Raw genomic sequence first — 23,944 nt, forward strand, 5'->3', positions numbered from 1 at the left:
AACTCCTGAGGCTGGAATGTCATGCTTGTGATGTGTAGAAAAGTACTTTTCCCAGTTTAAAAGCAACCCCAGCAAAACAAAACTTCAGTCTTGTTTTGCCTCACTTTAGAACAGGTTGTATGGTTCCCAAGGCTACTAAATTACATTCCAAGTCAGATATAACAGAAATAAACATGTTTGCTAAGTAAATAAAACCTACTTGAGTATGCTGTAAAGTTTTCTCTGTTCCCCAGTAACTGTCATGTTCACTTAAGCCAAATTAGATAAGAGGTGCAGAGATGTAAGAGATGCCAAATTTCTACACATTCTTGGTTCATTGAAAGGATTGGATTTATAAAAAAGACGAGTAAGTGTCCCTTTTCCTGAAGTTGCTGTCTATGCAATCATTCAGGGGTGGAATAGTCAATAACTTTGTCCCCTTAGAATATTCAGCTTTTGGATATGCGAGAGCAGGCGGAGGCAAGTTAAAGTTCTGGGGATCCAGGAGAAAGCCAGGTCCATTACCCTCCTCTTCCTACTGAAACTTATGGGGGGTGAAATCCTAAGCCCTTTCTATTTAGCATGTGATCCTGTGGGGTGGTGTCTGTCAGGGTAGTTGCTGGATGTTCCCCTTGCTTTGTCAGTCTTGTCCAGGTACCATGCTTTTAAAATTTTGGTACTTAAAAGTGACCCTGCGACCAGAGCAAATGTCTCTAGCTTTTTGGTGTTGAGGCTGAACAGTAACACTGAGAGCTGTGTTTATGAAGTCCAGCCTGTCCTTGGAGCCTTCTTCAAAAATCCTATGTACAAGCACGTTTAGACTGGCTGAGCAGTTACCTGGCCCTGAAGTCTGCAGCTACCCCAGCAAAAAGGATTTGGAAGAGAAGATGGAGAAATTGAGATCAGACTCAAGGTTAGCTCAGCCCTGAAGGGAACCAGTGGTCCAACTGCTTTAAGGTAGTAGAAGCATAGAGGTAAGACCTCCCTTTTGACAAAGGCAATTTTTGAAAATTTGGGCCTAATCTTGCTCTTTTAGGCAGGTATGAAACCAGTGGCTCAGGTTACTTCAGTGAGATGTGCTGTCTTTTTCAAGAAGGGTAGACACTTACCTTGTGTTTCTATCATTTGAGGTAGAATATGATAAATTTTTATTATAGTTTTTAAAAATGTGGTTGCTTGTATGGCGAAGTATTATTTGATGAAAGTTCAGATAGCTTCTGCTCTGCTAGTTTGAAGATGGCTGTGGTTTTTCCAGTTAAACGCATTTTGTGTTTAAATGGTATCGGTAACTATTAGCGCACTTTGCTCTTCTTATTTTACCGAAAAGCGATATATTACCTGGGGAAACAGCGCCGTGCCTGTAAGTACCAAGCACCTGGTTGTTGTGCAAGCCCAATAACGCCGCTGTTGTGCAAGGGGCAGCGGGTGGGCAGCAGAGGATGCCGAAGAGGCGGGCGCAGGCACGGCCTCGGCGCACGCCGCGCTGCCGGCTGGCCCCGCCCGTTCCGCGGTGATGGAGCGGCGCTTCCGGCGGGCGCGGAGCGAGGGACGGCCCGGCCGGAGCCGCGTGTGAGCAGCGCCGAGGCTGTGGGTGCCCGCCCGCCCGCCGGCCCCGGCCTCCCCGCCCGGCGCCTCCCGCCCGCAGGATGTTCAAGAAGTGAGTGTGGCCGGGCTGGGGACGGGGGAGGCGAGGGGGAGGAGAAGGGAAGGGGCCGGGCGGGCCCGGCGCCCCCTCAGCCCCGGGCTCGGCGCTGCGCTGGCGGGAGCGGCCCCGAGGCCTCCTCGGGCAGCGCCGCCCGCAGCCCTCGGCTTTGCCTTGGGCACTCACTCGTTAAGTGGAGCTGAGTCATTAACTTGTCCCAACTTCGGGTGGTAGAAAGCGCCGTTCGTATTTCTCTGGTGGACGTGAAGGATTTGCATCGGAACAGGGCTGTGGGTGTTTGTGTTACTAGCGAAGTACTCTTGAAATTGAATAAAATAGCACTGTGTGCCAAGGTTTATCTGTGTGACTAAACACGTGTTTTGTGGCCGTTCAAGAAGTTTAGGGATGAAGACAGGCTACTAAGGGGGAGCCCCGTACCTTCCCCCAGCCCAGTGTTCCCAGGAGATAGATTTAAGCCTCGTGAAATCCTGCCTTTGAAAGTTGGACAGTCGATATGCTATTAGACTTTTACAGTGAATTTATAAACATTTCTGAAGACAGCTGCTGGAAAATGCATATTTTGTGCAGCAAATTGTTCATTTCTAAAATACTTTCACTTGACAGATTTGATGAAAAGGAGAATGTATCAAACTGTATCCAGCTGAAGACTTCAGTTATTAAAGGTATCAAGAATCAGCTGATAGACCAATTTCCTGTTATTGAACCATGGCTAAACCAAATCATGCCAAAGAAAGATCCAGTCAAAATAGTGAGATGGTAAGTATCTTTCTCTTAAACTTTGCTTTCAAGGTGCTAAGATTGCTTCCTTTGTATTTTTACTTTGTACATTAGATAAACCTAGCACTTTTGATAGGCATCCATCGTCTCTTAAGAGCTAGTAGTCCGTGTTACGGCCAAATTAGAAAGTTGGCATGTACTCACTGTGCTTTAAAGGCATGTGCTAGTAGGATGCTTGAGGAACTTAAAAATTCTGCCTCGTAGTTAATGTGCAGTATACTTAGGGTCTCTCCAAGAATCAGCCTGTTGTTGAAGGGAATCATTCAGCTTTATGGACATGGAAGCTCAGAATTGTTTTGATTTCTGTCAGTAACATTTTGTACTATTTTTGGGATTGCATCTTGATTATTTTCTCTTTTTCTAAATAGAGGGTAGTACATTTTTGCTGAGTTCTTCTCCTTATTCACTCTTTTTATTGCATTCAAAAAGCAATGCCAAAGAAATACAGTTTATGTATTTGGTCAGTAGGTTTCTTTTTTCTTAAAGCGAAGAAGTGAACAGGAGACCACTGCTGAAGAACAAGTCATACAAAAAGATAATATTTTTAAATTTTGTTGCTAGTTGACCATTTTTGTTCTCAGATGCTAAGATAGACCAGACCCCATAAAGTAAAATACTGTGTTTAAACTATAGAAGGGTTAAGTATCTTTTGGATTTTTTTTTTAATCTTGCAGTCATGAACATATAGAAATCCTCACTGTGAATGGGGAGTTGCTGTTCTTCAGGCAAAGAGAAGGGATTTTTTACCCAACGCTAAGGTTGCTTCACAAATGTAAGTTTCCTGTGGGTGTTCGTGCTGGGAAGAGAAGGGTGACAGTGGATTCTACAGGACATCTCTAGAACCAAATTAAAAAGTTTCCATTCCATATACTCCATGCATATGCATATTCCAGAATAGATCTTAAAGATACAGTGTACTTTCTTTACAGGAATTTATTAATTTTCTATTTCGCATGTCTATGTTAATTGCTTCTATGCTATATGTTAAGCAATCTGAACTTTGATAAGTAAGAATTAAATTGTGCAAAGCTCTGTAAAAAATCTTGAGAGGCTCCCCTGGGACAGAGATACGTATTTGCTATTATTGGTCCCTATCTTTTTTCTTTCAAGTCTGGTTTTACAAATACTTTTAAGTTCTTACTAGAAAAATATTCTGTCTTCCTGAGTTTAATGATGTAGTGTCTGTCTCCTGTAGGAACTTATGCTGTATGCTTTTTTCTTTTCACAATCTACTCTTGCAGTTTTTTTCTTGCTCTTCTGCTTAATTGTGTTACCCTCTTTGGGATCCCAAAAATGTTATTCAGTCAGATCTCAGCGTTGGAAATATTTCAAGAAGATGCCTGCACTTGAAGGATGGCTGGGAGAGCTGACAGCTTTCATGAATTTTGTCCATGTTTGCCTTTTTTTTGTTCTGTTAACGTTAAACTGCTTTTCTTTCATGTTGGAGTAATTTGTAAGAGTACATGGAGTTTGCGGGATTTAAGACCCCTTGGCTTTAAGATCTCTTGGGATGGGCACTTGGGTGGTTGTTTTCCCTAGGGGAAAATTGTTGCTCAGTCTGTGAGTCTGTGGGTGTGCAGGAGCCATAGCCTGAAGTGCTGGGTTACCTTTGGTTCTCCCATAAACGATGTGGTCTGGGAGGACAGTACCTGTGTCCTTTTGGGATGGTACCACCCAGCTGGAGCTCTGGTAATTGTTTCTCATACGTCCTACCCTTGCAGGACACTATATTTAATTTAAACTCACTTGATAATGAGCTATTCATGTTGTCATGGTGCTGTATTAATTGCAATGCTGTATCTTTCCCCTCCTAGACCCATTTATTCTCCCGCATCAGCAGGTTGATAAAGGTGCCATTAAATTTGTCCTGAGTGGAGCTAATATAATGTGCCCTGGCCTGACGTCTCCTGGAGCAAAGCTTTACCCTGCTGCTGTTGACACTGTTGTTGTATCCTTCTTAACTATGAATTATTACTCATTGTGAGATGAGTTAAATTTCTGTTCTTGTGTTTCAGTTGATTATTATCTGTATTACTTTGGATGTCATGAAGTACCTAGTAATCAGAAATGAGCTGCAGAGGTTTAGATATTGCTTTGCAAGGTTAAAATAGTTCATGTTTTTTCACTTACTGCATGTTCCAAACCACACAACTATTCCTGCTGTACTGTTGGGTGGGTGGCTGTTCCATTTATCTCATTGGTAAGTGGAGCTCCTTAGTGATTTTATGTAGAATGGTAAAAGTAGATGAGGTGCAGTGTAATTTGTCCCCTGACTCCTTAGTCAATCTCGTATTCCCTTCAGAAGAATTCTCTCCCGTTCCTAGGGAATTAGGAAAGATGTTTAGGATCAACCTTACTACAGTCAGGACTTACTCTATGTGCCTGATGAAGTTAGCATATGTAAAATGAGGAAAGTATGCTAATTCACTATTACTGAGAAAAGAACCCTGAACAAATACAGCATTTATAAAACCGAGCTGTGCTGCTTTTGTTGTTAGTTAGATGCTATAGGAAAAGATCAGCAGTTAACATCACGTGTTGCTAAGCTCTGAAAAGGACACATGTGATTTTAGTACTTGTGGTTTTTAAATTGGTGTCTCGGTTCTGCTGTGCCTTGGAATCTAAAATGGCCCCACGAACATGTGCTGTTTTGTTGCAGAAAGGCAGAGACTCTCATCTCTCTGTGAGGCACAAAGAAAGAAATGTAGCACTGGGACATTTTTTTTTCTGTAATTGCTGTTCCAAGTTCACAAATACATGCTTTGTTCTTCACACTGATTCAGTTGTTAAATTCAGTGCATTGTTTTGCTAATCTTTAAGAGCTGGAGCTCTAGAATTACTAAAAGGTTAAAAGTTCAACACTAGCTTTTGAAAGTGTTTCTGGAAATAACTTCTTCATACTGCTTTTACTTTTCTGAAATAGTTTAAAAGGAATTCTGTTTTCCTTAGCAATAATTTGTAGGCAATAATGGCAGAGGGAAAACAACATGCATTATGTGTGGGAGTAATGAAGATGTCAGCTGAGGACATGTAAGTGTTTTAAAAGCTGAAATATAACCTGTCCCATGTTATTATCCTTATGTTAGTTTGGAGTATAAGCACCACTGTCGAGGTTACTGCATTTCTGTTGCAGCATGTGTTGTTCAAGTAGAGAGTTTGTAAGATTTCATTTTGTTGACTGGTATTGAGGGAAAGAAAAGGAGGCAGGGAATGTCTTCTGTCCTTATTGGGAATCAAAATAGTTCTTTTCATGTGAATATGGATTTTAAGACAAAACATTACTAGTACTACTGAATATTAGTATTTCTAGTGCTCTGATCATACTTTCTCAAAGATCTTGTTGAGCAAAAACATACTTTTTCAAGTACTTACTACCTGGACTAGGCAAGAGATGCAATTTGGATACAGAGGATTGAAAACATTGAAGAGATTTTTGTCTGCAGGGACAGCAGAGACTCAAGTCCTGCTGGAGCTTGGTTGCCTGTCTAGGCTTTTTTTTCTCAGTGGCCTGCTCTTTTCCTTTTGAGTGTACCCACATGCAGCATTCCTGCTTGATGTGCTGACTAACTTAGCTGAGCCTCTTGTGAAATTTAGGGATCTGCTCAGGGACAAACTGAAAACTACTTGAGAAGAAAAGAGATATAAAAATGGAAATAGATGTTAGTAGTTCTTGGCTTTCAGATAGTGCTAAATTATAAGTAGCTAAATCAGTTTGTCATTTTGAGTTCTGTTAATGTCCTGCAGGATGTGAGGTGTACCCAGCAGGTTTGGGCTGTGTTGGTTTCCAGACCCATCTGGCACTTGTGGCAGTGAGGAAGCTTTTTTGGTGAAAATAAGTCACTCTTTTTTATGCGGTTAATTCTCAGCAGAAGCCTGTCCTAAGCTGTAATGGTAGCATGAAGCAGAGAGGTGGGAATGTCTTAGAGGACAGGGATAGAGTGGGACTGCAGAAACCTGGATTTGGACCTGCTGTAGCTGTTGAGGAATTACATTCTTCAGGGTTCTTTGTGGTGCTTCAAAAGACTCTGAGAGTAAGAGGAAAGAAAAGCTACTTGTGTCCCAGTCCTAAGAGAGCACTGACACACTGAGATCATTGCACACCAAGGTCCTTTGTATACCTAACTTCAAATCCACCAGCCTTGCAGCTGAATATCCTGTTCCTATGAGAAGCAACGTGAACTGGAGAGGAAAATGAAATTATACTCCTCTCTGCAGCTTATTTGCTGCTTTTTTGTGCGACAGTTTTCTGATTTAGGCAGTGGAATTTCAATCTCTTGGTGTGATTACTACATATAATGTGTTAATATTGTGTTAGCAGCATTTTCCTTCCTGATTACTTTTGGACAGGTTTTTTAAGTAATAGAACACTTGCTGTAAATAGAGTAAATTATATTCTCCAGGGGCATAAAATTTGTTCTCACTCCCAGAAAGAGATTTGTCTTGTTTATTGTGGCAAAACAAGTTCATTTTTTTAACTAAACACATTCAATGCAGACACAAACCAGTAATTTTTAAAGGAAGACGTGACTTAAAAGATAGTCAGTACTATAGAGGATAGCATGTCTGTAACATGCTGCAAGTCCTTGGCACATAAATTTAGCATTTTTAATTCTTTATTAAGTGGGGAGATGACCTGCAGCTAGAAGTGAGGCAGCTCACCTGTATTTGATTGTGTCAGTGGCACACTTGGAACCAGAACTTTTAGATTCCACATTCCAGTCGTCTTGTACCACATCCTGTGCTGGGAGATGAAGGCTCACAACCGCTGTGCTACTTTGATAGAGAAATGGTAAAACTAAGAAAAGTAGCAGAAGTGTTTTCTGAAGAACTGTGTCTCACAAGGAAGTAGTAAAAATACTGTGGAAAGCTGTTGAAAATTCAAGTGGAAGGCAAATATTGCCCTCTTATCAGTCAGCAATGTGGACACATGTAATAACAAATATTGTTTCTTGTCCACGTGCTGTGGAGGATAATGACTTTATGGCTGATAGCTTTCCCCTTCCAGTTGAAAAATGTTGCAGTTTCTACTTGAAATAATATATTTTGTAGTGCTTTTATTTAACCTAGCTAATACTATATGTTTTTCCTCCTACAGTGAGAAGGTCAACAAAGGGATTGGTATTGAAAATATCCACTATTTAAATGATGGCCTTTGGCATATGAAGACATATAAGTGAAACAACAGGAACTGTTACTCCAAAGGAATGCACTTAGATTAAATGTGGACTGCTTTGTAATTCCTTGTTTTTAATGTGACTGAATGTACAAATTATTTTGTTCTGTGGCTATGCTAAATAAATCAAATGCAAAAGTACTGTTAGGCTACAATAGTTTTCTAGATTTCTTTTTATTGCAGTCATTTTGCTTTGTCTTAAACCTGAATTCTTCACTGTCTGAAGATATTTGATGAAAGATTCTGCATGGAGTAGACTATTTCAAATGGAAAGGAAGAAAAAGCCAAGAAATGTTTACATTTTTGTGCTCTTCTAAGAGTAATACAAAGTGTGTGTGAAATATAAATACGGTTTATAAAACCTCTGAAGCATTTCAGATTTTTTTCTTCTGATTGACATCTTGTTAGTCTACCTAGTTACTTGAATGTGGAGGAATCAGTTTTTTGACATTTTTTAACTTATTAAGAGCATTAATTTCATTTTACGTAAGGATTTTCTCTTTTTAATATGCATTTATCTGTATAGGATTTATGAACTCAGACTGATATGTGGATTAGAAATTTTTATGGTGGCTCATATCTGAAGACTGTATGTATGTTCAGATTTCTACCTGCCAACACTTTGATACTGCTCTCCTTCTAGTGGAGTTTGTAGTAATGGTGGGCACAGTCCCAGTGAAGTGTGTGCCACCCTGGTGCCTGACGCTCTCTATTCCCTGTGTGCTGCCTTATTTTAGGAGCAGAAACAAAATCACTGTTAAATAAAGGCATGACAGCAAAACATGTTTTTCAGTATAGCCAGGAACAACTTTTTCAGGTGGAATTTGAAGAGTTCTCAGCTTGTGCACACTGCCACATGTCTCCATACAGCTACAGAATGGGTTCAGGAGCACTGTGTGTCTGTCTGGGTAACCCAATCCTTTGTTCAGCATACCCAAAGCTATGTCTATGGAAAAATTGAATACTGTAATAAATTAAGGAAACTTTTAAGGTCTACCACTCATAACTGTCTCTGGAAGCATTTATTAATATTTCAACACATTTATTCTTCATTCTAACGCATGCATTTTACAACAGCAGAGGGTAACTTCGTGTGCCAGTGCCCTGTCTTGGTGCAGTTCTGCAGGCCTGGTCTCCCCACACTGGACCTTTACAGATGATAGTAGCTAATGTGTTCTCCATTTGATTCTAAAGCAAAGTTAAGACATGGCAGAAGGAATGTATTGCCTAATAAATGCTGCTTTTAAAGTCGGTAGAATTATTTACAAGACTGTACTTCTGAAAATGACAGGGTACATCTGAAACTATCAATGTAGGAAGAAAAGATTTTAAGCAGTGTGGCAGAAAAAGTTCTGATCACACCTCAGACCTTCAGAATGCTGGTGAACATTTCTGTGCTTCCTTAAGATTTCACTGTAAATGTACTGATTTCTGGTTAGTACTATGCCTAAGGTGTTTTTTGTTTTTAGTTTTTTGTGGGGTTTTTTTGGTGTAAAATGAGCTAGTCTTGCCTTTTGTGGTTTGCTTTTTACCCTTCCATCTTATCTCTTCCTGTTGTCCCACGGCACCTCAGATCTGTGACAAATAAGATTTTTTTTCTTGTTGGAATTCTCATTCTATGACTGCTGTTGCTGCAGGGGGTCAGAACTGTTTTTAATAATCAGAAACACTGAAATGAAAGTTCTCCTTTCTTTATCTGGTTTTGTCAAAGTTTTTGCAGCTGTGTTATTCTGTAAGAAGATACAATTCAAATCAGGCTTAATTTACAGACCAGTTTAGGAAAACGTCAAAGGTACAAGTTTTACCTAGGTTTTGGCAGTAATCGTGTATGTTTATGTTGCTGTCAGCTGAGCTCTGACTGACAGGGAGGATGAGAAGGTGCATCTTGTGTCACCTTTCAAAAAGCAGCTGAGCTGTGGGAGCTTGTATGAGAGTCTGAGCAGTTGTTTTACCTTTCTTGTCAAAAACCTGATGCTTAAAAAACCCCAAGATGTAGATAGTCTCATCACCTCTGAAGCAGCTGTTTCACTTCCCCACCTGCCCACTTGCAGCTCAGGGTAGGGTGTTACAACTGATTGATTAAAGACGAGATAACACAGTCTGCTCCCATGTTTTATGAATATCATAGTACCAACAAAGCCTGTGATAGTCCTAGATGTAACAGATGGATGTAGTACCTTCCTGAAGTCTTGAAACACCCATGTCAGGTCAGTGAATTCTAAATAAAGTACTGAAGCACTCTTTGTCTGCACGTGCTGTGAATGGACAGGAGTGTGACCCAGGAACTTGTGTAAAACTGAGTGCACTTTACTGTAAAAAAAATCAACTCCAAATCAAACACCAAATTGTACTGACAATTAACCAACTTCTTCCTTGTAAACACTATTAGCACCCACTAACAGGAGCAAAAACAATGCTAAACCTTTATTCTAACATGCTTATAGATGGAGTGAAATTTTAAATCAGCAATTCATCTTGTGCTAACAGACTCCTTGACCATGTCAATACATATTCAAATACAGTTTATCTTTTTCTTTTGTCTGCTTAGAAGCAGTAGTCCAAAGGGCACTTGATATTACTTCGTTTCAAGATTTCTTGTCACCTCCTAACAGCTTCCTGCTGTTAGAAGGCTGCACATGAGGTGGCAGGTGTTGTATAAGCTCAAGCTATTGTGTAGTTCAGTGTAAAAGAAATAGCTTAAAATTACAGTCTTTGAGACTGAATCTGTAGTCAGTTTTATTGGTACATCCTAGAAAGATATAAAGACATTCCAGCAATGCCTGGACGAACTGAAATAATCAAAGTCTTGCAAAAATATATCTGTTAAAGTTAATTTGAGTTTTCATTAATAAATATTTACATGTAGAAACCCCCCCTATAAATTTAATCTCCTTTTATAATAAACATTAACATCTTTTTATCATTTCATTCCAGCACCGGCAAAAGCCAGAAGCATTTCTTTATAAAAGATTTAGAAAAAATTCTCCTTCCACTTTCAAAATTAAGAGCTTTACTAATCCTCAGTGTGCAAAAAAACCTGTACACCAGTACCAGAATGTGTCAGTACAACTGTGTGCTGTGAGGAGAGCTGACTCCACGGTTGCAGGCCTTCCCTGAGGACACATCAGTCATTGTCCGAGCCTGGTGGGGGCAGGAAGACCAGGGCATCACTGTACGAGTGGCCGTAGGGCCTGAGCCTGTACACCCCGTACATCATCACGTGCATGTGGTTGGGGGCCAGCCCGCTGAAGGTGATGGCCATGTCGGAGCAGCAGCCGTCCACCACCTGCTGCGGGTGAGTGGACATGGCCTCCTTAATGAGGGCCCCGACGGGTTTAGTGTTAAAGACGTCTTTCCCTTCTGAATCTTCGGCGTTTTCGGCAAACACGCCGGTGTACTTCAGGCACATTGCCAGCTGTTTGTCCTCTGCGAGTTTCCAAATCATTCCTCCTTGCTCTGGACACTTGTCAGGGTCTCCAAGAACACGGGAGAGTCGTCTTAGTGACTCAATACTTAAAACAATTCCTCCCTCACCATCTACATACTCAAGGTCACCAGATTTCACAGTGTGACCTATGTAAAAAGGCTGTGAGGGGTCTTTTTTTAGTAAGAAATACTTGAGATTTTCAATTATAGCAAATGTTGTTGGATATGCAAGGAAGAACCAGCTGAATTCATCCTTATAGCGTTCATACGCTATCTTGTATGCTTTCCGCATCATCACCCACATATCATTTGCGTTGACGGCAACAGAATCGAACACTTTGACATTTTCCGAGCTGTAGAATTCTGCCTTGTCGCAGTGCTTGCTCCAGGTCTCCCTTGCTGCAGCCCAGTGCCCCAGATCTTTTGGTTTGACAAGGATGATACAGTAAACATGGATGCTTTTACTAAGCTCCACACGTTCACCTTCTGAAAGGTTTAAGACATCTTCCTTGTTGGGAGCCTGGATGTGGTGATGCTCATGGTGATGTGCTTTGGTCCCATGGCCCACCTTAATGTGTCCGAGGAGCGTAACCAACATGCAGAAGGCTCCTCCAAGCACCACACCCTTGATGAAGGAGCTGCTTTCAGAAATCATTTTCCCTAGAAAAGAGACGCACTGTAAGAACTTAAAGGAATAAATGCACTAGCGCGAGTTCCATATGGTTCTAATGCAGTCCTCAATTTCTAACCCTAGCTGCAGTTCCCTTATCTCCCGCACCAGGACAAGGCTGGTGAAAGCAGCGGCGACATCCAGGTTCCCGTCGCGGCTCTCGGTAACGCTACGACACGAACCCTGTGCCTCGGCCCCTCTTGGCTGCCGTGCCCGCAGGGCCCCGGCGCCTCCTCGCCCGCAGCACCGAGAGGCAGCGGGACGGGCTTGGGCGCTGTCGCGGCCACATCGCGGCCCGCGCGCCGCGGCGTTTCCCGGGAATACCTCCTGGAGCCCGGCTCACGCCTGACCCGCTCCACGGCGCTCGGTGCCGGAGGCGCCGTAGCTCCCCGACCCGCGGCCCCGGCAGTACCGCCACTCCCGCCGCAGCTCCCCGGGCTCTCCGACCCGCGGCCCCGGCAGTACCGCCGTTCCCGCCGCAGCTCCCCGGGTTCCCCGACCCGCGGCCCCAGCAGCACCGCCGCTCCCGCCGCAGCTCCCCGGGCTCCCCGACCCGCGGCCCCGGCAGCACCGCCCCTCCCGCCGCTCACCAGCGCCGCGCGCCCCGCCCCTTCCTGCGCCGCCGGAAGCGCCGCGCGGCCGCCCCGGGCTCCGCGCGCTCGGCGGGGCGGGGGCGCCGCCTGGCGGTGCGCGCGCGGCCCTGCCGCCCTCACGGCCCCGGCCGCCCCGCGCGCTCCCCTCAGGGGTTCGTTCCCCTCAGAGCCCCGCGGGCCCTGCTGTGCCAAGCGCAAGAAATTTCCCGGTCTGAGCGTTCACGAGATCCCTGGCTCCCAGCGCCACAGACAGTTGCTGCTGGGACAGAAGCCTCTTCACGGCGGCTCCAGTGACACGACGTGTCCCTCGCTTGGCTCCCCACACACTCAGACCAGTTTTCCTCACCGGTTCGACCGCAGGTTCCCCACAGCTGAGTCTCAGATGTCTCGTCTCATAAAGGGATTTATTCCCGGCACAGCAACACATAAACAGCTCGAGCTAGTGTCTCCGAGGAGGATCCCAATTAAACAACGCCTGGGTTTAATCTCGTCACAGTGTCCCCTCCCTGTCCCTGCTCAGTCCTCTGCCCATGCTCCCTCTTTCTGTGTCCCTCCACCTCACTGGCACCCGTCCTCGGCTCCTTTGTTATCCAAAAAGATCGGCAGTTCCTGGCTCCTGCTATGTTTCTGTTTCCATTCACCTGGCTGGAATAACTCATCTTTATTTATGCCCTTTGTTATCCCAAAGGTTGGCAGAACTCGCCTCGGACTCCCACCCAGAGCTCAATCTGCATCTCAACCCGTATCTTGCAAGAAAAGTTCAACTTCTCAGCACTCTGCTTTTAAATGAGAAGATATATGAATGGGGACAGAATAGTAAAGCAAAGGCAGAACTGGCCTTAAACTGTATCCAAGATCAAATCCCATATATCCAAGTATATCTAGGATCAAATATATATCAAATATATCAGTGTCTCAGTTATATCCAGGGTCAAATCCCAGAGATACTGCCATAAATTTCCTAACCAATCCAATAAACTGTGCTTAAAGTATGGTACATTTCACTTGTTCCTCCACCTCCCCGGCAGAGAGCACAACATATACAAAGTTAGTTAATATTTAGAATACACAAAAAAACCCCTTATTTTCAACTAATATAATTTTTTCTTGCCTTCAGTGATAATTTTTCTGATCTTCAGATTGTCAGAATCTCTTTCTACATATCAACTCTCATGAACTTGGAGTTGACACCTGACTTGAATGAGCATCACAGAACAACAGTTTGCTCCCTTTTTCTACCTCCCTCTTGGAAAAAAAAAAGCAAAGAGGTTTTGAATGTTCTGTCTCTTTGTTAGCTGATTAAACTGTACCCTTAAGCCAACACAGTTATTAGGATAAGTTAGTGATTAGGATAGGTTTTCCCTATATTGTAAAGTATATCCTGGTTGGAGGCATTTAGCAGGTTTTATATTAGTCAATTTACAACTGAGGTGCTCTGGATTTTATGGCATCTCACTGGGTGCCTCAGATGCCTCAGTTATTTGCTAAGGTTTTTTTTAAGGCTCCTGGCTGTACTATAGAATTCAAGGCTTAACAATATTATATTTAGCAAAAAGACCCATAAGACGATTGACTGCTTAGCTTTTCTGGGCCTGGGGAATGATTGGTTGAGGTTCAGGTAAATATGTTACAAAGTAATTCCTTGGGTTAGGTCAGTGCATGTCCAAAATGGTTCCGTTCAGTGGAACTAAATGCCAATTACACACAGTGATAGGAGAGTACTGTCAGCTTGTATGGGTAGTTCTGTTGCTGCGCTAGGGGAACATCATTCATCCTGTACTTTCCCACTTGACTGCTTTAAAGAAATGTGGGCATTCAGGTTTTTATCACATACCAGAGACTGGAGATGAGTTCAAAGCTTTTTTTTAGTATCTCCTGTTTGCAGAATCTATTGTGGCGTTCAGGGCTTCAGCAGTTGCTTGATCATGTACTTTAGAGAGATTTGAATGAGTTGCGACTCACTGCTTCAGAAGATGTTTCAACAAATTGTTTTCCTGCTTAACTTCAGTGAGGTGCTTTCCAGGTCTCTGACAGAAAGTAGCTACATATCTTGACTGTTGTTTTAATGTCTTTTTAACATTGCTTTTATCCAGCAGTAGATCAGTGAAGAGAATGTCTAAGCAGCCTGGAAAGCATGCTATAAACCCAGAGAGACTCTCTGGTTTCTGAAATTGTTGCTTGGTGTTAAAAAGACTAAAATGGCATCCTAATGCATTAGGTCTCACAACAGCGATTGTTAAATATTTTGGAACTAATTTAAACACACATGTACTCCTGTTAACTATCCGAGGAAACTGAAAGCCTCTCAACAAATAATTTGGTGGTCTCTCCCCTGGAGGGAATGCATTAGGCACTCCCTCGTCATAATGATTACAAAAGGGTTACTCCCAGCATGCCTCCCTGTTTCATGTAAATTGCCTGTACCCCATTGGCCCTTCCCCTTTTGTACCGCCCCTGAGCCATCAAATGATTGGCTTAATGCTCTACCCCGCCCCCTGCCTTTCCTATATCAACCCTGCTCCCTCACACCCCTTTGAGCCAGTTCGTCCCTGGACCCTGTCAAGGAAAGAAGAATAAAGCTTTGCCTGGGGCTACCACACACAGCTCCTGTCTGTTCTCTCCTGTGCCGGCCGAAGCGGGGAGCTCACAAAAGAGCTGAAATCACTCTCCACCCGGGAGCGAGCACGGAGGACGTGCCTGTGCCTTGAGGACATCCTCCCCAGGACACTTCTTCAGTAGGTCGTGGCACTCCACCACTGCCCCGGAGCCTGCTGCGACAGCTATCCATCTCAAATTACTACAAGAAGCTCTTCTTAAGAATTTCAGGGGATCAGTATTTGAAGTCAGTGCCGTCGGCTGGCAACCAACCAAATCTTGTAACCCAGCCTAAGACGGAAGTTAAGTGAGGAAAGTCAAGGGAAATGCTCAGTCACGTTGTAGGAATGAACCAGGAGAACTGGCTTCTCCAAGATCACTGCGAATGGCATTGCATTAGTTTTGTATTAAAACATGCACTCCTATATTCATAGAGAGTATTGCCAGATTTCAACTTTGAGTACTGACTTGCTGTCCATGGAGATGTTTGTTAGCTGCAACTTCATCCCTTACTTCCTACCGATCCTTCATAGTGTCTCTGCCACCCTCTGAAACAATAGCAGCCTTTGGAACCTACAGACCTGTGTCAGGATCTACACTGCTGAGAGAGCTGATAAGCTCCATGGTTCCTTGCTTATCTCTACAGACAGAACTGTTTCTTTGTTATTTTCTATTTGTCTTTCTTTGCTGGCTGTAGCTGATTTACCTCCTGATTTTCTTTCTTGCCTCTAAAGAAAGACATCAAACATGTTCTTGCTGTGTGGCGCAAAATATCCTTGAGAGATTGGCTATTATCAAAATATATTTGATAGGAACTTTGTTCCAATTAATGTGAAATGTTTCAGCTGACATGAGTTGTCATCTTTTACAGGCACTACTTGTTAATGATCACAAATGAGTGTCCAGACCCATCTGTCTTCCCGTTATGTATGTGTGCAGCAGGGAGGCTGGGCTGGAGCCTGCAGTTGCACTCAGAACAGGTAACTGAAGCCAGGGGAGGGCGATTGCAGGTGTTTCTGAACAGTTAAAGCATCACCTGAGCTATGTGTCATATAGAAAGAACCCCTAATTAGGAAATACTGTTGGAATTAAGAGAAATGGAAAGGTGCAGTTAAACTGGGACAGCTGACCTTGTCACATCATCCATGTATTTATAATGCTGAAGCTACTGGAAAAATGCACAAATTCTACCTGTCCATTTGACTGCATCAGAAGAGGGGGGTTGTTACGAATGAAAAGGGAAAGCTTAGACAAATCTCTGCCTTTGCTCAGATCTCCGGCAGTAGCTTTTTTGAGGCAGCCAGCACCCCAAAACCCACACTCACTTGCAAGTCCCTAATAATGACCAGTCAGGCCTATTACAACATGAATTTTTTATTGAATAGACATAAGGAAAACAGACATAAGACTTTAACAGGCTTACTTATAACAAACGATGAACAAAAGAACTACTAGTAGATAAAAATACAGTGCATGATAATGATGGTAGCTATGTTACAGCTAGCGAAGAAATAGTGTGGATTAGGAGCCAATGTCACAGCAAATGATGATGGTGTGCAAAGAGCCTCCTAATTTCTCTCAGTCCCAGGGAAGTATCTCAATGCAAATGTCTCCACATTGGGGAGAACTCTTCTACTCAGAGAATGTATAGATTTCTGATTTAATGAAAATCATAGTGGTCTTTTATACTTGTAAAAAGTGCTTTTCTGTCAGTCACATTCTGATCTAGCTTAGCTATGGGGGAGGTAGAGATAAGCTTTTGCTGTATCAGGGGGTGAAAGGTCCTGTCACAGGGGTCAAGTATGGTTATGGTCTGAAGGCTGTAAACTCACCTTGAGTAGCTGAACAACCATTGGAGCCAACAGAGATAGTGCAGGAAAAGGGCTTTTAAGAGGAGGACAATTATGTTCTGCTATGGTACGGTCCTTCCAATATTTTTATGCAGCCCATAAAATGTATAATTGAACAAACATATCTCCTGAGGTCTTCAGTCCTATTGTTGAAAATTCTTTGGGAATCCCTGTTTCCAAGTGATAAAAGAGTGAGGTAGAGATTCTAGTTTGCAGGAAAATAAAGCCATATTTCTTCATTCAGTTCACAGGCACCTGCTTGGCTCAGCATTTCTTTTGGAGTCAGATGAATTCCTGAGCCAAACTTTAGCCACCTCTTCTGAAAATTTTGCCCTGCATTCCCCTCTTCACTTTAGCTTTACATTCAAGAATCTGGACTCTGAAAAGACACAAATACTTTGTAGGTCATGTGCATCTTGAATCACATACAGCACCAAAACCTTGTCACTAGGGTAGGCACTGGACAAGGAAAGAAAGTTTTAAAGCCATCAATTGTTATATTTTTAATACTTATTTCTTATAAATACTTCAGATTGAAGTATTTACCTTTGAAAAAGTGTTCTCTCCAATTGTTGGACAAAATGCAGAAATTACAGTGGAAATTCCCCCCTATAGGACGATCTTTTAGCCTTGAAATCTGTTAAATTGATGAAGTATGTTAAACAATAGTTTTAAATCACTTTTCTCTTTCTTCCATAAGCACTGTCAAGGAAAGGCTTGGCATTGAAATGACTATTATTTAGATGGTGCCCTCAAGCACAAGAAGGTATCTGAGAAGGAAAAGATATGTGACTCCAAAAGAGCTTTGGACTACTTTATAATTTATTCAGTTTTTCATGTGTGTCGCTGAATACAGAACCCATCTTATTCTCTGAGTATGCTAAATCAATCAAGTGAATGCTAATGTCCTGCTGGCTCCAGCAATTCAGCTGGAATTGAACTATCAGAGACAATGCCTAGAGCTGAGCTGACTTCATTGTGAATGGCTCCAATGCACAAATCCAACAGAAAGAGGATAGAAACTAGACATTTTAATGTCAACTCTTGTAGAAGCACAGGAAAAAAATGAATCATCATTGATCAAATAGAAACAGACAGAAAAAAAAAAGAGGCAAAGATAGGGAAATCTTATTTTCAAGATCCCAAAGGAAAAAAAAGTTGAGATGACAAATAGCATTCTACTAGAAAGAATGGGTTCTTAATAGGCCTTTAAAATAAAATGCATGAAACTATGATGAAGTGATTTTGCGGTATCTTTAAGGAGATTAGTTTTGTTGGTCAGGGATTATTTGAAAAAGGCCCTCTGTAGAAAATGATGGTCCCAAATTATGATTTTGCAGGCTGAGATTGCGTAGGTAGGAAGCACTATTGTGAGCAGCAGTGATGTAGACTGAGAAGCCAGAAGGAGAACTGTGCTTTTCTAGGGCTGCCTTGATGTCATTTATGGACAGTTTATGGAACCTGAGCACAGGACTAGGCTTGTGTTTTGGTTAATATGGGTTCTGTTCCAGTGTCTTGAGAAAATCTGTTTTAGATATTGTCTTGGTTCGGCTACCTGCAGCCTGGAGAGACACAAAATCTTCTGGCATGGTATTTTTTGTAAAAGGGCTTATGGTGAGTAAGATGGAAACACCTGTGAATTTATGTCGGCTTAACCCACTAAGGGAAGAGAAGAAAGAGGAAGGATGGAAATAGAGCATATGTCAGGCCTGAATGTCAGTAGCTTCAACAACGTTTTCTTGTACCAAATGCTGACATATTGTCATTTTGCTAAGGAAATTGAGGCTTTGAAGTATCAGATTCTCCAAGCAGACATTTGCTTTCTTATAGCAGAAAGAAGAGACTACTGAACAGTATGTGTAGAGGCAGAAATGTCTGCTAGATATGTGTTTGCAACAAACTGGGATTACTGATGATGTTAGAGCAGAATTCAGAGCCTTGTACTGCAGCTGTAGATCTGTGATGGAGAGGAGATGAACCATGGACATTAAATGCCTGGCTCTGGGGTGTGGGAAGAACTGTTTCATCTTTCCCTGCCAGCTGAGGACCTGTGAAAGTGAGAGCTTGTTCCGTGTAGGAGGAGATGCTGTCACTCTGGCACTATGATCAGGTGTAGAAGCTGTTTAGTTTCTGGGGAAGCAGCAATGTAAGCAGTGCCAATGGCAGGCACACAGGAGCAGGGAGTGGCATAGACTGCGGGCAAGAGAGGAGTGGACAAGGTCTGAGTTTGCTGCATCTGAGATCAGCCATGCGTTAGATTTTGGCCTATTTATCTTTAAAACCGTTGTTGATAGTGCTGTGTTGAGTCACAAGGGCTCAGCCTGGCCAGTCCCAGCCTGCTGCCTGCTTTATTTCTGTTTGGTTTGGAAACAGTGGGCTGTATTTAGATTTGTCACTTGCACAGCTGCCGTGCTGCAGCTTTATGCAAAAGCTGTACAGTTGGCAACTAAACCACAGCAGTCCTGTGCTCTGCCTTTTACTGGCCTTTATAGAGTCCTTTAACAAATATATAAAAATGCACAGGTGCCACTGCTGCTTAGCTCGATGGTAGTATCTACAGTGTGACAGAGGGACAGCTGTATGGGAGGGGGCATCAGGAGAAAGGCCCTTGGAGATCCCTGAGCCTACAATTTTCAGTGCTAGTCCTGGCTCCCTGTAGGGCTGGCACTGAGGGTGGCAGCGATGGGAAGTGAATTTTGGTTTGTTCACACCAGCTACACCTCTCAGCAGTCTTGTGAGGGCAGGGAGCAAGCCATTGCCTCTGCTGGATGGGGCTGCATGTAGAAATTTGTCACATTTCCTAATTCCCGAGAAAAGGAGGTCCCAAGGCAGTAAATAGAGGGTTCTTCTGAGAGGCAAGGGAGAGATGCTATGTGCTGTATAGTCTTCTCTCTTCTCCCCTAATTTCTACAGAGCTTCCACATTATACTCTCTATGTGGGACTTTTGTTTTTAATATATGCAATATCTAACATACTCATAATTTGGAGAGTATGCTCATGGTTTAAGATGCTGATATGCTGGTACATGGGTAATTGTGGCCTAGTTCCTGCTCATATCTAAACATCTATCTTAAGGTGAATAAAGCAGTAGCTGATTGCTAGACCTCTGGGTTTAAATTTGCTATACATTAATCTGAGGACTTTTTCTTGAGGAAAAAAATGATACGTGCTTGGATCACTTATATCAGTACAAGAGGAGGTAAAGCTCCTATGACAGAATAGAAAAATCTCTTTAGGAATGTGAATTGTCAGTGATGTACAGTATCTATTCACAAGCTAAAAGATTGAATTAAAAGTGATAATTATGTGCTGTTTTTGCTGCTTAAGTAGGTTAATGCCATTATGACTGTGCTACTTAATGGAAAAGCTTAGAATCAGATTAGCATGGGAATACTAAAAATTTTAATGGATTTCTGCTCAAGTCATTTTTTCTATTATGAAACAAACCCACCAAATATATATAACTAAGTCTTTGGATTCAATTATTAATCCTCTCTTCTAATTTGAAGAGCAAAATTATCACTTAACAGCAGCTCTCTGAAATAGAATTTTAATGATTCTAGTCTTCTCATAGTTGAACATGTTTTTTCCTGTTCAGTACAAAGTTAGAAGATTCTCAGTGCTGAATCAGTTTTAATTATTAATCTCAACCAGGTAAAAAATATAGCATCAACAGCATGTCTTTAGCATCTGTCAAAGAAGCTGTCAGAAATGTTCTCTATGGGTTGTCATGTGTTACCTGGCTCCTCTGCATGAGGAAAAGGCTTTGGTACATGATATTGGAATGAGACTGTAGATATAATGCATAGGAAGAGAAATATGCTGTATACCAGGAGGGATTCTTTTAGCCTGATCCCAGCATTTTATAGCTCTAAAACAAACTTGATGGGCTTCATTATAATGTGATCCTGTCTCCCCAGAGAAATTTGCAGTAGTTTAGGTGAAATGCTTATTTTATCTTGGAAGGAGGAAAAGGAAGCAAGTAGAAGACTGAACAGTTGTGTGTCATCCTTTTACAGGTTGTTGCTAAAGCAAATGGATCGAGGTATTGTGGTGGTGGAACTTGTGTTCCTTGAATGTGTATTCATGGTTTATAGGGAGGTCCAGCTGGGGATAACTGCTGTTTCAAATTCAAAATCAGAAATAATCTTTTGCAGAAGCTCTGCAAAACTTTTCTAGGAGGACTACAGATTAAGGCAGGAAGACCAAGTTCAAAAAAACTTTCTGTTTTTAATCTTAGCCACATATTTTCATCTTTTCATGCACCTGGTTATTCACTGGGATTTTTTTACATCCCCTCTGAAGACTCTATAACTCAGGGGAGAATCTCCTCCTTGGTGTTAACTACCAAAGTTTTTATTCCCAGTGTCTCATGGCAACTATCTGTGCTTTTCGATTCTGATGTAGAGAACAAAAGCTATTTGTATAAAGCATTTATTCTACAGAATGCATGTTATTTGACACAACAGTAATTTACCATCAGCAACTTCCTGGAACATCTGAAAATCAAGTCACCTCTTTAGGCAAGCAAGATGTCAGTCCTTCCTCACTGCTGGTGTTGTGGTATTTTATATAATGTTAAGTCAAGACTGACAAAGATGTTTGTTTGGCCTGTTAGTAAGCAGTAAACTTCTGGGCATTCTACAGAGAAATACCCAGTGTTACAGCTTGCCATTCTGTTTAGATTGTTACATACTTTTCCTTTTCCATGTATTCGTATTTTGTTTTGGCTCTTTCCATACTTTAATGACAAAAGAGGTGTAATGGATTCATAGTGTAAATTTCCAAGGTATTTCTGATGGAAGTGTTGGGACTTCTTTACAGTTGTATTTAGTTTTGCTGACTTACATCAGGAAAACAGAGCAGGCCTACAGCAATGGACAAATATTGTGAGGTTAAGTTTATTTCCCCTTGAAAATGAGAACTTGATACAAGTTAGCAGAAACACTCATATGGAAACGAGTCTTGAAAGGCTGACTCTGAGGTTCTCTGATGTTATTGGGATCAATGGAAATACTGCTGCTGCTTTTCTACTGTCTGTCTGTGGTAGCTAGCTAATTGTGGGAGCTTTCTTTTCTGGGATTTTTCTGGATGGATGTCCATCAGGAATGACAGCATGGTCTACATTAATATAGGTCCCTCCTCAGCCTGAAGTGAAAGGGAACTGGGAGTGTAAGATCAAGCCCTTAATTTGTTACTTACACTTGATTTGAAGCTTTATTGTCCAAGGTCAAGCTGAAAGGGTAACAGAATAATTCTGTGAACAACTCATCATGTTAGACAGAAAGCAATTGGGTCCAAGGCACAGCATGTTGGAACTTTGCCACTTCCTTTCTCTTTCAGTACTGTTCTGCCTTCTCAGTCCTGTAAACAGTCTCTTCATCCCTTTCTGTGGGTAACTGAGCTTCCTTCCTGAAACCTTCCCAAATTCAAACTGCATTTGGCAATAATTTTGTATTTATGCTTGATACAAAAGTTTTCAAAGGAACTTCACAGACACTAATCAGGGGAAAAATGCAAATCTAAAATCTGTCTTATTATAAAGTTTCCTTTGGAAACCATTTAATTTCTTACAAGCACACTTTGGCAGATGATGTGGCCCTTATAGTAATAAATCACAGGAACATGAGACACTTCACTGCAGCTGTGACACGGCTAGTTAGGATCCTATTCAAGAAAAAGGCTTAGGCAATGTATTTTCTTTCCCATACTTTGCTGTACCATTTCTCCCCCATATAGTTCAAGTGAAAAGACTCTCAGAATGCTCTTATAATTGTCTTCTTAGAGTTATAATCTGCAAATGCTTTTTTCTAGAAGATAAAAATACCCAAATCTTAATGGAGCCTTTTTAAATGGCACATCAGTAACTCTCCAACCTCCTTCATGGTTTTGTAAATCTCTTTAATAAGGGTGAGAAGCAGCTTACAGAGGTCTCTCTGATTAAAGGTTTGACCTGGAATTACTTTGAATTTGTATTATGGAGTCAGCAGGTTTACTGTGGTAAGTCTTAACACAGAATCTTTTGAAGTGCTTTGCAGGTAGAGCTGTAAAGACAGTAAGTACTCTATAAAACTTGCTAAAACCACAACAGAACCAGTTAAGTATCAGGGCATTCTGTTGGAAAGCCATATCCACAGAGCACAGGGAACAGGATGCCTTACTAGTTTAAAACCTGGGTTGGAAAGTCTTCTGAGTGGGATTATATGGCACTATTTCAAGAAAAGGAGGCTGGATTCAGTCATCCATGGCGCCCCTTCTATCCTATGGCCAGGTTTCCTGCAAGATTATAATCACTAAAAGAATAACAGTTCTAAGAAATTACTCAAATCATTAAGAAATATAGCCAGGACAGTGAGTTTCATGGAAATAATATGCTCAGTGCTTCATCTCTGTGCATGACTTGGCTCAAAGGAAGCAATCAAGGACACAAAAGCCTGTGAGGCTTTTTAACCCCACCAATTTTCAGTTTTATATCTGTAAGTTTCTTAGAAGGTGTTGTTCTCTTGAACGTCACCTAATTCTCTGCTAGCAAATTTGGTTTTTTTGTCTGTGGTGGTCCTGTAATTCTGCTGAATGGAAATGCTCCTCTAGAGAGTGGGTGGCCTCTAAGGCTTCGGCAAAACTTTCAATATGGGACAGCTGTATTGCATAATATTTAATGGTTGACTTCAGGTGTATTTAGGAGCAGAGCCATACAACATCTACAATACCATCAATCTCAGAAAGGTAAGATTTTCATTGGCAATGTCCTCTTTCTTTAATTTTTTGCTTTTGTGGTTGGACGTTTTGGCATGAATATACAGACAGCATTCCTGTAACTGCCAGCCAAGGACAGGAAAGTGTAGCTTACAGAAGTCAGTTTGCAATATGGGTGGTGTTTGCTTTGGAGAGTCTGTTTGCTAGGTCTGTATGTCAAATATCAGCACAAAGGAAACACCATCTGGCTAACAGTGATGATATTTTTCATCCTTTTAGACAGGGTGTCAGGACCTTCCCTCCTTGCTGCACCCAGATCCTGCTGCTCTGCTTTTTGCAAGGTGTCAGGATGTGCCCTTGGAGACTGCCTTGTGCTGGAGGCAGATGTGTGAAGCAGCCCGAGGGAGCCTGGCTCTCCTGGTGTCTCTCTCACCTACCCAAGGTCCACGATGTGCCACCCAGAGCAGCTCTTCCCCAACACACAGGGTCGCTCCACACTAGCAGTTTTCTGGGCAGAGAGG

At 42.1% G+C, this 23,944-nt stretch overlaps 2 protein-coding genes across 7 annotated transcripts; one reads left to right on the forward strand and one right to left on the reverse strand.

The window, feature by feature from the left end:
* Nucleotides 1-1,442: 1,442 nt before the first annotated feature.
* On the forward strand, nucleotides 1,443-8,595 carry MCTS1 (MCTS1 re-initiation and release factor). Its single transcript, XM_014886488.2, has 6 exons — nucleotides 1,443-1,636; nucleotides 2,246-2,398; nucleotides 3,094-3,191; nucleotides 4,234-4,367; nucleotides 5,382-5,449; nucleotides 7,515-8,595. Exons 1-6 carry the CDS (start codon nucleotides 1,626-1,628, stop codon nucleotides 7,594-7,596), a joined length of 546 nt encoding a protein of 181 aa, XP_014741974.1. The 5' UTR covers nucleotides 1,443-1,625; the 3' UTR covers nucleotides 7,597-8,595.
* A 1,708-nt stretch (nucleotides 8,596-10,303) lies between these two features.
* On the reverse strand, nucleotides 10,304-12,734 carry C1GALT1C1 (C1GALT1 specific chaperone 1). Of its 6 annotated transcripts, none has more exons than XM_014886469.2 (2): nucleotides 12,628-12,734; nucleotides 10,304-11,678 (listed from the first exon to the last, which is right to left on the reverse strand). In XM_014886469.2, exon 2 carries the CDS (start codon nucleotides 11,671-11,673, stop codon nucleotides 10,717-10,719), a length of 957 nt encoding a protein of 318 aa, XP_014741955.1. In that variant the 5' UTR covers nucleotides 11,674-11,678; nucleotides 12,628-12,734; the 3' UTR covers nucleotides 10,304-10,716. The 6 variants fall into 6 exon arrangements, with proteins under 6 accessions (XP_014741955.1, XP_014741963.1, XP_088029317.1 ...); XM_014886477.2 differs by lacking the exon at nucleotides 12,628-12,734 and adding an exon at nucleotides 12,279-12,343; XM_088173191.1 differs by lacking the exon at nucleotides 12,628-12,734 and adding an exon at nucleotides 12,207-12,277.
* Nucleotides 12,735-23,944: the final 11,210 nt, after the last annotated feature.

This window comes from Sturnus vulgaris, chromosome 14, assembly GCF_052056855.1.
Source record: "Sturnus vulgaris isolate bStuVul1 chromosome 14, bStuVul1.hap1, whole genome shotgun sequence".
Classification (NCBI taxonomy): domain Eukaryota; kingdom Metazoa; phylum Chordata; class Aves; order Passeriformes; family Sturnidae; genus Sturnus; species Sturnus vulgaris.